The sequence below is a fragment of the Rhinoderma darwinii genome, chromosome 5 (assembly GCF_050947455.1).
Source record: "Rhinoderma darwinii isolate aRhiDar2 chromosome 5, aRhiDar2.hap1, whole genome shotgun sequence".
Taxonomy (NCBI): domain Eukaryota; kingdom Metazoa; phylum Chordata; class Amphibia; order Anura; family Rhinodermatidae; genus Rhinoderma; species Rhinoderma darwinii.
Genome location: NC_134691.1, coordinates 180,569,282 through 180,586,814, shown reverse-complemented (window position 1 = coordinate 180,586,814; position 17,533 = coordinate 180,569,282). Strand labels below are relative to the sequence as shown.

The following is a 17,533-nucleotide window of genomic DNA, read 5'->3' as shown; positions in this document are numbered from 1 at the left end:
GATTAACAACCAAACATAACACATTCTGACATTATGTACTTCAACACGATGCAGTTAATTGATAGAAATAAATGTACAGATGCCGCAGATGTTTTCCACCTTTGAAAATCTGCCGCAAAATCTGCATGTGGATTCTGCAACGGATTAGCAAATAAAGCGTATACAATTTTCTAATATACATTGGGGGGAGATTCATGACAACTTTCTAACAGAAAAACAGCCTTTGCTGCCCCATAGCAACCAATCACAGCGCATATTTAATTTCTTGAATTGTAAAATGAAAGCTACAGTATGTAGTGATTGTTTGCTAGAGGTAACAAAGACAGTTTTTCTGTTAGACAGTTTTCATGAATCTCCCCCAGAGTGTTTTTATTTTTCACCATATTTAAGATTTCTGTTTACTGTCAGTGAATGGAAATATTCAATGTTTACACGCATAGGCTGACAACCTGTCTCCTAACTAGCCATGTACCTGTGTCAGTTGACATGATCATGACAGATTTTGTAAACTACTCTAGAGTGTGAACAAGAAAAGAGAAAATAAAGAGCATGATTCTTAGAGGAGCCACACCGCCCACTCATTGTAGCAATGCATGGGGGAAACCCTGACCAATTCCCACTTCTGACATGTCTCAATGGCGTGTCAAAAGATGTCTAAAGGTAAACAAACTTATCCAGCACTCATACCACCCACGTGACAAAGTAAATGCCTCTTTAAGCTTAAAGGGGTATTCCAGTCCTAAGAAATTTATGACCTATACTCATGATAGGCCATCATTATCGGTCGGAGTCCGACTCCCCGCACTCCCGCCGATCAGCCGTTCTGAAGGGGCCGCAGTGCTCGTACGACTGCTGTTTCCCCTTCATTTCCCTCACTGCTCACACTGTGATTCACCGAAACACTTCTAGCGGCGGTTCACACTATTACGGCCTTCTACCATTGAACTGAATAGGAAAAGGCTGTATTACTGTGAACTGCCACTACAAGTGTGTCGGCGATTCACAGCATGAGAAGTAAAGGAATTGAAGGGGAAGCAGCACTCGTAAGAGCACTGCGGTCTCTTCAAAACAGCTGATGGTCGGGGATGCCGGGAGTCGGACTCCGACCGATGAGATAATGATGGCCTATCCAGAATGAAAACCCCCTTTAATAACTGGTTGTAGCATTACTTGTTGTTAAACAAAGCTATATATTCCTGCATTTTATTCCTGGATGTTTTGTGATTGAGCAAATAAGTTAAACTCTTGGACTAATGTTGTCCAGCTGCCCATTCCTGGGAAATTTCGTTACTTTTTTAAGTCTTCTCCATTTTCAAATAATGAGTGTCATTTTATATATTTACATATTAATATACTTTAACTCCCTTTTTTATCCTGATCTACGTGCATTGAATTGTGAAATGACCTCAATGATAACTTTACTCTCATTGCAACCTCAAAATCTAGTGAAGTTTAGATTTCACAGCTATGTAAAAGACTGATAGAAGATTTTAAAGCATACCTAACTTTTCAGGTGGCTTTTCACAATAAGCGATCATAAGTGTGTACTTGAGGAATAACACTAGTTCTGTCCATTATATGACTTATATCCTGCATTATTTAGCTGTTTTCCCCCCTACAGGCTCTATCTCTAATTATTAGTTGTCTCTGATCTAGTGGGCAGAGCCTAACTGTAATTATGTTTTCTATACACAGCGCATCATGTCTGCTCCTGCTCCCTCCTTCTGTTCCCCCACTCCTCTCCATAGACTTGTATGGGTAACATGTCTGCGTCTAACTCACTCTGCTCTTGCTTCCTCCTCCTTCTCCCCCTGCCCTCTCCATAGACTTGTATGCAGCCTGTCTGTGTCTTTCTCACTCTGCTCCTGCTTCATCCTTCTGCTCCCCCTCGCCTCTCCATAGACTTGTATGGACAGCGTGTCTGTGTCTGACTGTCTCTGCTCCTGCTCCCTCCTTCTGCTTCCCCTCCCCTCTCCATAGACTCGTATAGGCAGCTTGTCTGTTTCTGACTCACTCTGCTCCTGCTTCCTACTCCTGCGCCCCCTCCTTTCTCCATAGACTTGTAAAGGCAGGCAGTGAAGATACACAGCTCCATTTTCTGCAGTCCATCTCCTCTGCTCTGTATCTAGGGACGGATTTTGTTTGACAACAGGAGGTGGACAGTAGATTACAGGAAGGAAGACACCTACTGGCAGTATTTGCATGGGAAAAAAAACTTCATTTTAACAATAAGTAAATTACAAAGTTGAGCTATATCAGGTATACTACTAGATTAACATAAGTTGTTGTCCATTTAAGAAACATTTGGTTACAATTATTGCATCAATAGGTGGCGCAACTGATTATTTTTTTTAAATGGGAAGTTACTCTTTTATATGGGTGACATGGGTGAGGGATTGCTTGCAGCAATAATTCGGGTAGCTGTAGTTGAGTGTTTCCTATGCCTAATATTCAATTCAAGAGATATAAAAACTGTTCTCTGTGACAAATAGGCAATAAAAGGGCAAATACTTTTTCACAGAACTGGACTAATGTACTGTACAAAAGTATTCCAAATTTTTTTTAATATTGTTTCCTTATTTCGCACATATTGTTATACGGAAAAATGTTTTATCACTGTTGCTCTTTAATGCAGATCTTGACCGACCAAGTGAAGAGGAGGCATTTTCTAGAGACCTAGCTGAATTCCCCTCTGCAGAGAATGGTTCAGGATCCAATGATGAAGACTCCAGTATAGGCATACCTTCAACGCTAAAGAGGAAGCCTGAAAAAAGTCATAAATCAAGTGCTGAAAAATGTTCAGCAGCAGCGCTGTCCATACTTCTGAGTAATGTGCAGCCATATAACCTAGTCACTGATGTGGTTGGCGAGGCCATCACCACCGCCGTCACAGCAGCTATCACTGACCAGTTACAGTCTGCCTTGCTTTCCTCACAGCCTCAAGCTGCCAACCTCACTGAGGATACTGACGCAGAGGAAGCTGATGACTTTGAACTTTTGGACCAGTCAGAGCTGGAGGACATAGACGATGAAGTAGGACATTCATCAAGTCAAGAATCAGAGGGCAAGAAGCCATCTTCAGGATTTCTCTCCAGTCTACTTGGGGGTCATTAACATTTACAAGTTTTCCACTCCTTATATTATATATTGTGAGGGAAAACAACTGAGAACCCTCACAGAAGGAAAGAAAAGAGTACAAGTAATAAAAAAAATAGACAAGCAACAAGATTAATTACGAGAATTGTAAATGCTGAAGCTTTAAGTATTGCTCCTCATAGAATTTGTTGTCACTATAGGCCCAAATGGACTTTTGCAAAAACCTCAGCTCTTTCTCAGGCCGTATCCTTACTGCGTCTTGATTTGTCGCATGGAGTTGTGTATGTATACATGGCAGGTATGAGCCATAGTTCTTATATGTCAAAGGGGTAAGAAACAAGAGTCAAGGTAATTTTGATCTTTTTATCTGTGCATTATATGGTTTACAAACAGATGACTTTACTCTCTTACGAGTTATGAGGTCCATCTAGCCAGAGATAGTAGTAGTAGTAGTAGTGGTAGTAGTAGTAGTAGTAGTAGTAGTAGTAGTAGTAGTAGTAGTAGTAGTAGTAGTAGTAGTAGTAGCAGCAGCAGCAGTAGAACGTTGCGAAGACTATAAACGCTGACGTTGATTGATATACAATATGGTTTTCTCTGGTTGCCTGCCAATACCAACTCTCCATGACCAGCCATAAAAGGATCACATACAACTTTAAACAGCTGTGCCGAATGGAATCCTTTGCTTATCTTTGCACTTTAATAAATTAGACAAGTCAGAAGATCTACGGTAAAAGACACTTTCAAATTGCCATTATATCTTTCATTGAACGATATTTGTCAGTAGTAAACTGCTATAACAAACCAGAGTCTTCTCATGTAGGGTGACCTGGGCATAGTGCTTGTAATACATTAGTTTACACACACACACACACACACACATACATACATACATACATACACACACACACACACACACACACACACACACACACACACACACACACTAAACATAGAGTTAATGTATGACTTGAATGCATGACAGAATATATGCAGGGATTCAACAATTGTTACCTAAACTATTGGTTTTAGACAATCCAATTGCTAATACTAGAACATGATCAATTATCAGTAATATCAGAGGTTATCCTGAAACTCTGTTCAGGTAGATGTCGCTGGGAATTTCAAGAATAATTTATCCCAGGATCCGGATAACCAACACATTTTTATCTGTTGAATGTTTGCCATGAGACAAGATAGTTGAGGAGTCAGTGATCGCTGAAAAGCATCCAACTCAATCTGTCGATTCGAGGAGGTGAGCATCTCATCTCAGACAGGGAGAGCGATAATATAACGAATTACTGATGGCACACACTGGTGCAACCAAAATGCTCTCAATGTGAGCTAAGAAAGCTGGGCAAGGAACAATGGGGCAGATTTACTATTGTTGTTGCGGCAGAATTCTAGCCTAAGGGCGCATTTTTTTTTGCAAATCAATTTGACAAAATGTATTATTGATTTGCGCCAAAAAGAACAAATTTTGCACCTTACTAGACACTTTTCAAGTGAGAGAAGGGTGTGTGGCTTAGCAGAAAGGTTTGTGGCTTAAAATGAGCTGACGTGCACCAAAATTGTGCTAAAATTTAGCAGCAAAAAATTGGCGGAAACTAAGCCAACAAAGAGGTGGTATAAGGAAAAGTGTCTATCATGTTTAGTAAGATGCGTCAAATTTATCATACTTTGATAAAATATGTTGGCAAAATTATTCTTTCCACATTGGGGGGATTTATTTGATCTGCTCAGAAATTACAGCATTCGATGATGGGGAAGACCCAGTTATGGGGAATAGCTTTATGTTGCTATGATGGTTATTTCCAATAAAAAATGCTCCCATCATTGGAAAATATTGTGTAAATTTCACACATATTTATTCAGATTGGGAAAGTACTTGGCTTCTACAAAAGGCAGTAGATTCACATAGTGGCATACACTATGGGTCTTACAAGTACATTGATACACTGTACCACATTATATAAACTGTAAGGAGAATATAGTTTTCAGCCTATAATCATTATATAACGTGTGCTTTTTTGCACATTTGTGTATTGGACTATTTCCTAGATGACTATGACGAGCATAGCATGTGATCTTGGAAGCTTCTTCCAGTTTATCCTGTCTTGCTTCTGTAATTGAAATAGTGAAAGATGTTGGACTGTCTTGGTTACATTCATGGGTAACATATATTCACACACATATTCTTTTCCAGTTTAATAACTGGCTTTTCAGAAACTTTTTAAAACTTAAACATTGATACCAAATGTAAGATATCCATCATGCTCTCACCACAGGATAGGTGATAAATGTATGATCGCTGGGATCTCCATGATCACTAAAACAGGGTCCCGAGCCTGCCGATTTTCCTCAATGCAAGACCGCAGTGAGGAGGACTTTGAATGGAGTGGCAGACGAGCATGTGTGGTGCCGCTCTGTTCAAAGTCTATTGGACTGAAAGAGACAGTTGAGTACAGCGCTCAGCTGTTTCTGTCAGTCCTATAGACATTGAATGGAGTGGTAGGGCACATGCTCGTCCTCCACTCCATTTAAGCTCCTCCTCCCTGCAAACGGTGAAGTGTGGAGGAACGGGAGGCTCATTCTAGTGATTGTGGGGATCCCAGTGTTTAGACACTTACCACCTATCCTGTGCATAGGTGATAAATGTAAATTCTGCAAATACTGATTTAATTCCATAGTGTTTAGGTTGCCAAGTTGGGAGGAAGGTGTCACTGCTTCTGAGATCAGATCCAATGATAATATTGATTAAGATACTATTATAATAATAGACGATTCTAGGCTTTAATTCACACTGGGCAAAGATTCAGTTTGGTCCCCTCCTCCCACAAAGTGCTACATACAAATACCTGTGTGCCGTCATGGAGTTTAGGTTCAGTGACACAAAATTCAGCCTGCCTCGTCCTAGCTGTTGTTGGGTAGTAGCTCTGTTCTTATTCACCACGCAAAGTGAATCTGCTGCTAAAATAGTATGTATCCTCACTATTATTAAATCTTTATTAACTGTTGCTGGTAATGCCCCCACATGTACATACAACCTCTTAACTACACATTTTGAGAGAGGTATAGGCTGTAGTCGATTGTAATCAGTTATCACTAAAGAAAGTGGCCGTACTTGACTTTAAAATCACTAAATTTCAGTTTTAAAAGTCTTTCGAATAATTCTGTTGTATCATGTTGTCATAACAAAGCTCGATGTTACTGTTGTAAACACTGCATCCCACTATGAGTATGTCACTGTCATTGATTGCCCACTACTAAGTACAGCGTGAAATTGCTTGTAATAGTTATGTGCCTTAAAGGACCGAGCTTTGATGTATAGATTGGGAATAGCTAAAAAACATAGTACACAACCGCCATAAAGCCTCTTTCTCCCGGAATAGCAGTCTTTTCAGTATAAACAGCAACATCACATAGACCCTGGCCGCTTGGGATCTCCAGACACTGCAAAGACATAGCTCCTCTTACAGAGGAACCACGAACTTTGAGTCTTGCAATATAGCACCTGTTCCTCTGGATATAGTTAAATTCACCAGTTTAATATTTGGGGAACATCTTACAGATGTTATAATTTAAAGGGGTTCTTTCCTAATGATGAATTTCTTTTAATCAATAAAGTTTTATCTGCCAAGGTCACCACAACTCATCCTCATATAACAATGTCCTGTGGTTTTACGTAAGACTGCCTTTTGTGTCATTTTTGGAAAGCTGCCCGAATGCACGGTGTTGGTATTCAGCTTTACTATATCTGCACAGCTTTAAGCGATGCTCTACCTTTGTAGGTAGGCTATTGTTATGTATTCAAGTCGAATACGATAGCCAGCCCTTGCATTGATTTCAGTATATAGCGGCAGCTGTAAATCGTTCCAAATATGGAGCTTCCCATATCAATCCAGCACTTAGCATAGACGTTTGCACTGTATACAGGTGGACTAAGTCACGTCGGTCTCCAGTTGTACCATAAGAGCATGTTCAGACGTGGCAGAATTTTGCCGCTGAAAATTCGTGGCAATTACGCAACGAAACTGCAGCAACATTGCATATTTGACAGGTAATTCAGACGTTGCGGATATCACGGTGGACTTAACGCAGATTTCAGTTTTTGCATTGCAAAGGCTGAAATCTGCAGTGAAAATCTGCTGCTTGTCCACTGGCGGCCATGCATGCTGTGGAATGAAAATTCTGCACCACAGTCTAAATTCCACACTGTTATTTTCCGCAGCGTCTAAACTAAGTTACCTAAAAAGTTATAGAAAACAATGGGAAAAACGGTTGCTGTAGATTTCCACCGCGGACTGCCCGCAGCGGAATTCAACAGCAATTCCGCTATGTCTGAACATGCCCTCAGAGAGTACTAACATCCTCCTCTACTTAGGGAATGTTACCACACCACTAGCAGACTTGCTACATTTGTCATGTATAAGTATATTTCTCTTTGATTTAAGACAGAAACATATCCCAAAGAACAAGAAGATAAAAATGTATAGAACTTATTCTATAATAAGAGATAGCTCTGATATAATACAACTGATTATAAGGTTATTTGAATGCATTTGTAGACTTTATATGAAAGATTTCATGCAACTGTAACATATTAAATCTTCGAAATATACCGTTTAGACTTTGTTCACACTAGCATCATTGCTTCTATTTATAAGAGAAGCCATGACGCCGTGCCTGATCTATAATATGACGGATCCAAATGGACCCCATTGACTTATAATATGGTCTATTGGGGCTCCATTGAAATTTCTGTTGTTTTGACATTAGAATACAGCCGCATGCTGCACTTTTCTTTCCGCCAAAAGTGATAGAAACCCTGACGGAATGTCATAGCACATATGTGAACAGAGCCTTACCAAGGCAGTTGGCCATTTAAAATGATGATAGGTTTGTATATATTGCCATACAAGGGACAGTGTGAATGAACAATAGCAAAAATATAACTAGAAAATCATATCTAAAATACACAGTGCACGGCTGGGGTTGTAGTGAAAGAATAGAATAATGTAATCTGCTTAACAGAAGAAATTTCTCTAGTCCTATCCAAAATCACAAATGCCTCTCACGTTTCCTCATAGCAGACCTGACTCTGGGCTGAGAAAACCATAGTGATTTCTAAAGATGCACTTTATTGTTTATATAAAAAAGAACTATTTCATTCTCTTTTATGCCATGATCACTTGTGTTTCTAAACCGTTGTCTGTTTTAACATTAGAGCTACTGTATGTGTACTGTATGTTGATTTGTTTTTACAAATGTATTTATTTTATAATTTGCTGAAGGATGCTCGTAACATGAAAATAAAAAATGCAATTTGATATTTTACTGAATCGGTTTGCTCAGTGTACCACAAGCATAAGGTATATTCAATGATTGAGAACTTAACAATAACAAATAAATAAAGTATTAAAACATATAACACTGCTTTTTATTTCGGCTGTTAACAATCTTATTACATGCAAAACATACTGTACTGCAAATATATTACCGATATATGTGAAAATGTTGTGCTTATCTTTAACCCCTTCAAGACTGAGCCTGTCTTGGCCTTGTAGACGCAGACAATTTATTTCAAATTTGACATGTTTCACTTTATGTGGTAATAACTTGGGAATGCTTTTACCTATCGAAGCGATTCTGAGATTATTTTCTCGTGACACATTGTACTTTATGTTAGTGGAAAAATGTGATCAATAAATTCAGTATTTGTTTGTGAAAAACACCAAACTTTAGAGAAAATGTGCAAAAATTAGCATTTTTCTAAATTTAAATGTATCTGTTTGTAAACCAGATAGCAATACTACACAAAATAGGTACTAATTAACATCCCCCATATGTCTACTTTATGTTGGCATAGTTTTTTGAACATCCTTTTTTTTTCTAGGACGTTACAAGGCTTAGTACTTTAGCAGCAATTTCTCACATTTTCAAGAAAATTTCCAAAACCTATTTTTATAGGTACCAGCTCAGTTCTGAAGTGGCTTTGAGGGCCTTATATATTAGAGACCCCCTTAAACCACCCAATTTTATCAACTGTACCCCTCAAAGTTTTCAAAACGGCATTTAGAAAGGGAAGAACTATCAGAAATGTGCAATGATGTCAAACATGCTTTTTCAAAGATTCAAACCGGAGAAGAGACTTGCTCACAGCTCATCTCTTATTCAGAGAAATTGTCAGAGATATTACTGGAAAAACAGAAAGAATTACGGTAGACTCTTGAAAATAGATCCAGGAGAAATAATCTCAGAATTAGAGGAATCACAGAAACTCTTAGGGTATGTTCACACACAAACTCAAAAACGTCTCAAAATACGGAGCTGTTTTCAAGGAAAAACAGCTCCTGATTTTCAGACGTTTTTTAAGCAACTCGCAATTTTCGCTGCGTTTATCGCTGCGTTTTTTACGGCCGTTTTTGGATCTTTTTTCGCTAGAGTCAATGAAAAACGGCTCCAAAAACGTCCCAAGAAGTTACCTGCAGTTCTTTTTTTTCGCGTCCATTTTTTTACGCATAAAAAATGCTGCGAAAAACGCTCCGTCTGAACTGAACAACGGCCGAAAATAGGCCGTGTGAACATACCCTTACAGACAAGGAAATACCAAACATCCTGAGTCAGAAATTCAATGAATTGCTAGGAAAAGATGGGAAAAACTATATAGGCATCGAAAGAGCTCACAGAGATTTTAGGCCTAAATCTGTAGGAGCTGATAAACCAAGAGATATCTTATTTTGTCTACAAAGCTTTAAAGTGAAAGAAGAGATTTTCACAAAGCAGGATACACAAAAAAAAATGAATACGATGAGAATGAATTACTTATCTACCAAGTATACTTGAACTGGACAAACTCCAACCACTCACCAAAATTCTCAGAGATATGAATATCCCATGTAGATGGATGTTCCCTTTCGGACTAGCAATCACTCTGAATAGCAAAACACTGATAATAAAAACTCCAGAAGACCTTGAATTCACTCTGAACAAGCTTGATCTGAATCACATACATATTCCTGATTGGACAAAAACAAAGGAACAACTCAACTTACCACAACTCCCTATACCGGAAAACTGCAAGACAAAGAAATCTAAGGAAATTAAAAAAAATGAATTAGAAGTAGGGAAAACACAGAGTAGAAAATAAAAATGGCTATAAGACTGAATTGATCTTATGCTTCTGCTAAGGTTTAGAATTAATGTATAGTTTTAACAATGTTGATATTACATATTATCTGTTTTACATAAATGTGGAATTTTTGACTTATTGGGAGAGTTCTCACTCATGACACTATCGTAGGTTTTCTTTGATCGCTTACACGTTCTAAAATAGTGATTCAACACTCCCCTTCAGCCTATTAGATACATCAAATAACTCCACCACGATCTATAAAAAGCTCAAATTGATTAAGCAAATATTGGCAGATGCTCATCTTATAGACGTATGGAGAACCCTTCACCCCTCAGGTAAAGACTACTCCTTTTTTTCAGCGGTTCACAAGAAATACTCGAGAATAGACAACTTATTTATTCCACACTCCCTAATTGGTTCGATATCACAAGCTACATACGGTTCATCTCAGACCATGCTCCACTTATTCTCAAACTTACTATATCCAAGAATCAAGGGAAAGCCCACTATAATTGGAAACTGAATGATAGTTTACTGACAAACAAAGAAGACAAATCTCACATACTTACCCATATTCAACTCAACATTATTTCCAAGACGATTGTCCCGACAACAAATGCAACTCGAACATTTGGGAGGCTCATAAAGCGGTATTAAAGGGGGTTATCTAATAGAATTGGGTTCTAGGAAAAAGAAAAGAATACAAGAATTACAGATTTACTAGTGCAAATGAATTAAAAAGTTATAACTACAACATAAAAAAATCCTTGTGCTCAATACTAGAAAAAATATTTATTTAATTTGAGATTGGAACTCAAAAATTTACTAAATTACCACACTGAAAACTTGTTTTTCTATAACAAATTCAACTCATACCCGCTGCCATAGTTGGATAGCAGCTGGCCACACAGTGTACCAAGTAAAGTCTATAGTCCGAGTAAGGGTACCTGTGGTAGTTCAGACAGTAGCGATGGTTAGGCTCGGATGGGACCTTGGCAGCAGACACCTGGCATAGTGTAATGCAGCAGATGTGATCAGTGGCACAACACGACTCCAATGCTCTAAGGTACAGGAACAAGGTGGCACGGGATATAGGTAGCAGGAATGGGAACACTGGGAACTGGAAAACACTAAGGGACTATTTGCAAGACTAACACAGGTAAGCACAGGAGTCTGCGGCGGCGGACGTTACCGTATCCCCCCACTTCTTGGGACCAGAGCGAGAGAGGAATTTCTTCACGAGGGTAGGAGGTTCTCCTCTGGCTCCCAGGACCTCTCTTCTGGAACAAACCCCTTTCAATCCACCAAATAAAAAGTTCTTCCTCACAATTTTTTGGTGTCCAAGATCTCCTTAACCTCGAATGAATCTTATGAACCGCTGGGGTCAACTGCAGGACTAGGGGTCTTGGTGTAGCGGTTCAGGACCACAGGCTTCAGGAGGGAGACATGAAATTATTTAGGGATCTTGAGGATGGGAGGCAGCCAAAGCTTGTAGAAGACAGGGTTGATCTGCTGTAGGATCTCGAAGGGTCCGAGGAACCTGGGAGCAAATTTGTATGATGGCACCCTCAGCCGGATATTCCTAGAGGACAGCCAGACCTTGGTACCCCGGAAGAAACTGAGGAGGCTCTCTTCTCCTTGTGTCTGCCTTTCGTTTCATGCGGTCGACCGCTTTCAGAATAGAGGATCGGGTTTGCTGCCAGATCTGCAGGAAGTCCCTGAATGCAGAGTCAGCTGCGGGCACCTGGGACGTAGCGGACACCGGGAGAGGAACTCGTGGATGTTGGCCGTAAACAATGAGGAACGGTGTGGCAGCAGCGGACTTGCTTGTGTGGTTGTTATAGGAGAACTCGGCCCAAGGAATAAGCTGCACCCAGTTATCATGCTGCCTGGATATGAAGTGTCGTAGATAGTTCTCCATGATTTGATTGATCCTCTCAACTTGACCATTGGGCTGGGGATGGTAGGCTGAGGAAAAGTCCAACTTCACATCAAGGAGTTTACAGAGGGCTCTCCAGAACTTTGAGGTAAACTGAACCCCCCGATCAGGCACGATATGCAGAGGTAAGCCATGCAGGCGGAGGATGTGTTTGGATGAAGAGGTTGGCCAGTCGAGAAGCAGATGGTAGGCCGGTCAGCGGAACAAAATGAGCCATTTTTGAGAATCGGTCCACTACTACCCACACCGTACTGCATGCAGCAGGGGGAGGCAGATCCGTGACAAAGTCCATTGCTATATGCTGCCAGGGAGCATTAAGCAGCGGCTGGAGCAGGCCTGCAGGCTTGGAGTGAGCAACCTTCTTAGCCGTGCACACCGTGCAGGACGAGACAAAGTCCATGGTGTCTTTGGGTAGCGTGGGCCACCAAAAATGATGTGCAATCAAGTCTCTGGTATTACGGGCACCCGCGTGACCTGCCAGTTTGGAGCTGTGTGCCCAGCGAAGAATTCTTCTTCTGTCCACCAGGCTTACAAAAGTCCTCCCCAGAGCAATGTCTCTTACTTGCAGGGGGTTGACAGAGACAATGCAGGACGGATCAATGATGTTTTGTGGAGACTCCATGGCGTCCTCAGTCTCAAACGACCTAGACAAGGCATCGGCCCTCACATTTTTATCGGCAGGGCTGTAGTGAAGCTCAAACTGGAACCGGGCAAAGAACAGAGACCATCTGGCTTGACGAGAATTCAGCCATTAGGCCGACTAGAGATAGGTGGGGTTCTTGTGGTTGGTAAATATCAGAATAGGGTGAGCTGCGCCCTCCAGTAGATGTCTCCACTCATCCAGAGCCAAATTGATGGCCAGTAACTCCCGATCCTTAATGGAGTAGTTGCGCTCTGCAGAAGAGAAAAGTTTAGAACAATAGCCACATACCACTGCCTTACCTTTGAGAACCTCTCTAGAACAGAAGTGCGCTTGACCCAACCGAGGAGGCACCCACCTCCAACGAAAACTGATGATACACATCAGGATGATGGAGGGTTGAGGCTGATGTGAAGGCACTCTTTAGGCTACTAAACGCATATTCTGCCTCTGGAGTCCACACCATGGCATTGATACACTTTTTGTTTAGGGTAGAGATGGGTGCTGTCAATGAAGAGAAGTTTGGGATGAACTGCCGGTAGAAATTGGCGAATCCCAGAAAGTGCTGTATGGACGTTAAGCCTTGAGGGCGTGGCCATTCCAGGACGGACTTTACCTTCTCAGGATCCATCTTGGGACCTTGATCTGAGATGGTGTAGCCCAGGAAGGGTAGAGAATTTCTCTCAAACACGCACTTCTCCAGCTTGGCATATAAGCGATTCTCCCTTAATCGCAGCAGAACTTGACAGACATGTCTCTGATGAGTCATCGGGTCAGGAGAAAAGATCAAGATGTCATAGAGGTAGACCCCGACACAGACATAGAGGAGATCTCGGAAGATGTCTTTGACGAACTCTTGGAAGACTGCGGGAGCGTTACACAGGCAGAAGGGCATTGCTAGGTATTCATAGTGCCCATCTCGGGTGTTGAATGCAGTCTTCCATTCGTCACCCTGGCAGATCTGGATTAAGTTGTAAGATCCCCGAAGGTCTAGCTTGGAAAAAATCTTGGCTCCTCGTATGCGATCAAACAGTTCAGAGATTAGTGTCAACGGATATCTGTTCTTGACCGTGATCTGATTGAGAACTAGGTACTCGATGCAAGGTTGAAGAGATCCGTCTTTCTTTTTGACTAAGAAGAACCCGACCCCGGCCGGGGAGGAGGACTTTTGTATAAAACCCCTCTCCAAATTCTGCTGGATATAAGCGCACATAGACTGGGTTTCTGGCAAGGAGAGAGGCTATACCAGTCCATGAGGAGGGGGACACATTAGGAACCAGTTCAATGGGGCAGTCATATGCCCGATGTGGGGGCAGCATCTCACCCTTCTTGCTGGAGACTTCTGCAAACTGTGAGTAGTGAGGGGGTAATCCTGCCAACGACCAAGGCAGAGGAGGTTGGGCCAGATAGATCTGTCCCAGACAGTGGTTGAGACACTTGGGGCCCCAATGGAGAACCTCACCGGAATTCGAGTCCAGGACTGGGGCATGTAGTTGAAGCCAAGGCAGACCCAGCAGCACAGCGTTGATGGCTTTGGTCAGGAAGAGGAAAGAAATTAGCTCTGAATGAGAGCTCCAACTTGGAACCTCAGCGGTTTGGTCTTATATACGACTGGATCTGGCAGAGGCAGACCGTTCACTGAGGCAACAGCCAAAGACGTCTCCAGGGGAACTGTGGGCAACTAGAGGATATCCACTAGGTCCCTCTGGATAAAATTGGCTGCAGATCCAGAGTCCAGATAAGCAGAGTCCCGGTGGGTCTTCCCAATGGACACTATGGTCACGGGGATGGACAGATTTGAGGAGAGTTTTTTATCCAGAGCTATATCGATTAGGGTTGTCTCCCCAACCAATCCTAGGCATTGAAGTTTATTTGGCTTTTGATGGCACAGACGCACAACATGGCCACCGAGGCCGCAATACAGACAAAGTCCCGAAGTGCATCTGTGTTGTTTCTCTTGGAAGGATAACTTAAGCCGGTCCACCTGCATAGGCTCCTCAGGAGGGCCAACTGGTGAGGGCAACAGGGATTGCTGGAAAGTGGGGGCCAGCCTAGGGAGTCCTCTCACCCGACGAACCTCTTGAGATCGTTCCCGGAGCCTCATGTCAACCCGGTTGGCAAGCAAGATGAGGTCATTCAGGGTAGATGGCAGATCACGCGAGGCAAGTTCATCCTTGATCTCGGACGACAGTCCCTGCCAGAATGTAGACACCAAGGCCTCATTGTTCCATAACAGCTCTCCCGCCTGGGTACGGAAGTGAATGGCGTACTCGCCCACGGAAGTGTCTCCCTGGCGAAGGTTCAACCAGGAGGCAGCTGCTGACGAGACACGTCCAGGCTCCTCAAATACAGTGCGAAATGTCCGTAGGAACCCCTGGAAGTCACGGGTCTCTGGTCCCTGACACTCCCAGTCAGGATTTGCCCATGCTAGGGCTTTGCCAGTAAAGAGAGAGACGATGAAAGCGACCCTTGCGCCATCAGTAGAAAATGCTCTGGCATACAGACTGAAGTGGATCTGGCACTGGTTCAGAAATCCCCTGCATCTCCATCACAGCGATGAGGTAGTGGAAGAGAAAATCAGGGAGTTAGAACTGCCAGGAGGTGTAGTCGGGGGTCAGTGCTGCCACGAGGTGTAGTAGGAGGAACAGCGGAGGCAATAGTAGCAGGTGCTGGGGGAACTACAGCTTGCGTATCCAGTCGATGTGCAATAATGTTTAACGCCTGGAGGAGTTGGTGCTGTCGAGACTGGAGGACCAGCATATCCGCCCGCATCACTTTTGACGTCGTCATGGTCTTGGGTTGACCAGCGGGGTCCATGGCCTGAGCGTACTGTCACGATCTGTGGGTATGTGGACCCACTGGGCTGTACCGCCGTAGCGGGACAGCAGCTGTCCACACAGTGTACCAAGTAAAGTTTATGGTCCGAATAAGGGTACCTGTGGTAGTTCAGACAGTAGTGATGGGTAGGCTCGGATGGGACCTTGGCAGCAGACACCAGGCGTGGTGCAACACAGCAGACGTGATCTGTGGCACAACACGACTCCAACTCTCTAAGGTACAGAAACAAGGTAGCACGGGATACAGGATACAGGTAGCAGGAACGGGAATACTGGGAACTGGAAAACACTAAGGGACCATTTGCAAGACTAACACGGGTAAACAATAGTGCCAGCGCGGTTGTTGGCCGCGTCGCGACTGTGTCAGGGCCGCTCCGTGTGGCCTTACCCTAAGGGCTTATTCAGACGAACGTATAATACGTCCATGCGTTCACGCGCGTCACACGGACATATGTTAGTCAATGGGGCCATTCAGACAGTCAGTGATTTTAACGCAGCATATGTCCGCTGCGTAAAACTCACGACATGTCCTATATTTACTCTTTATTCGCGCATCATGCACCCATTGAAGTCAATGGGTGCGTGAAAACAGCGCACAGCACACGGATGCACTTCCGTGTGCCACGCGTGATGCGCGCTACAGTAGTCAAAACTATGAATGAAAACATAAAAGCACCACGTGACGGCTGCGCGAAAATCACGCAGCAACGCATCATATGCTCATGACACACGGAGCTTTTGTGGACCTTTTGTGCCTGCAAAACGCACACACTCGTGTGAATCCGGCATAACAGTTAGCACCAGATTTAAATAGGTAGAGCAGCTCTGTACCGGTGTGGATTAAAGGTTGCAGAACAGACTGGAAAGACAGAGCAGGTGCATTTCAGCTCTCCTGCCTCTATTGTCCAAACATGAGCCACATTTCAATGTACAAATGGAGAACGCCTAATGCAGATGTGAGATTCCAGTCACTTATTGACCAAAAATAATATGTGATTGGTCAAATCTGAAACCCCCTAGGGCACTTTACGATAGCTGTTTTGTCAAGAGTGCAACTTTAACCTCTATTATGGGTAAAATGTTTGACGGTATTCTAGAGATGCAATCCGGGAGTATCTCAATGAAAATAAACTGTTAACGTAGTATCATCATGGGTTTATGAGAGATCGGTCCTGTCACACCAATCTGATCAGCTTCTATGAGGAGGTAAGTTCTAGACTGGACCTGGGTAAAGCTGTGGATGTGGTGTATCTAGAGGCATTACTGTGCCCCATAAAAGGTTGGTACATAAAGTGAAAATGCTGGGAGTGGCTGATAATATGTGGAATTGGGTTAACTTGTTGCCGACACTGGATGAGTATGCTCGTCCTGAGCGGCGGGTACTTCGTGCATTAGGACGAACATTCTCGTCCTGTGTGACAGCCGTCTCCGCGCACGATCGGGAGCGGGGCAACAACTGTAATACACAGCCATGGCCCCGCTGAAACGGCGGAGAAACATCTTCTCTCCGCCGTTAACCCCTTGAATGCCTCGATATAAGCTGATTCCGGCATTCAAGGAGCGGGGACTGCCCTTTGATCGCGTCACAGAAAATCCCTGTGACGAGTTCAAAGCCCATAACTTGTATGGCCAGACAGCCCAGGGTCGATTGAAGGACCACAGGGCTGTCTGAACATATTTCCTGTTGTTAGGGCATACTGAGGCTAATGTACTGGCATACAGATCTATGCCAGTACATTACAGTTAAAAAATCTAAATCAAAATGAAAAATCCTTTTATGGGATTAAAAAAAAAAGTTAAATCAATGTAAAAAAATAATAATGTTAAAAAAAAAATATTAAAACTGCAGCATTTTCACCAAAATAAAAATTTATATAAATTAAACGAAA

At 42.6% G+C, this 17,533-nt stretch overlaps 1 protein-coding gene across 1 annotated transcript in view; it reads left to right on the top strand.

The window, feature by feature from the left end:
- The window catches only part of RETREG1 (reticulophagy regulator 1), a 94,927-nt gene extending 86,950 nt beyond the window's left edge, over window positions 1–7,977 (top strand). Inside the window, exon 9 of the mRNA XM_075826764.1 lies at window positions 2,636–7,977. Within this exon, the coding sequence (XP_075682879.1) occupies window positions 2,636–3,114 (479 nt within the window). The 3' untranslated portion in view covers window positions 3,115–7,977. The remainder of the gene's footprint in view (window positions 1–2,635) is intronic.
- The last annotated feature ends 9,556 nt before the right edge of the window (window positions 7,978–17,533 follow it).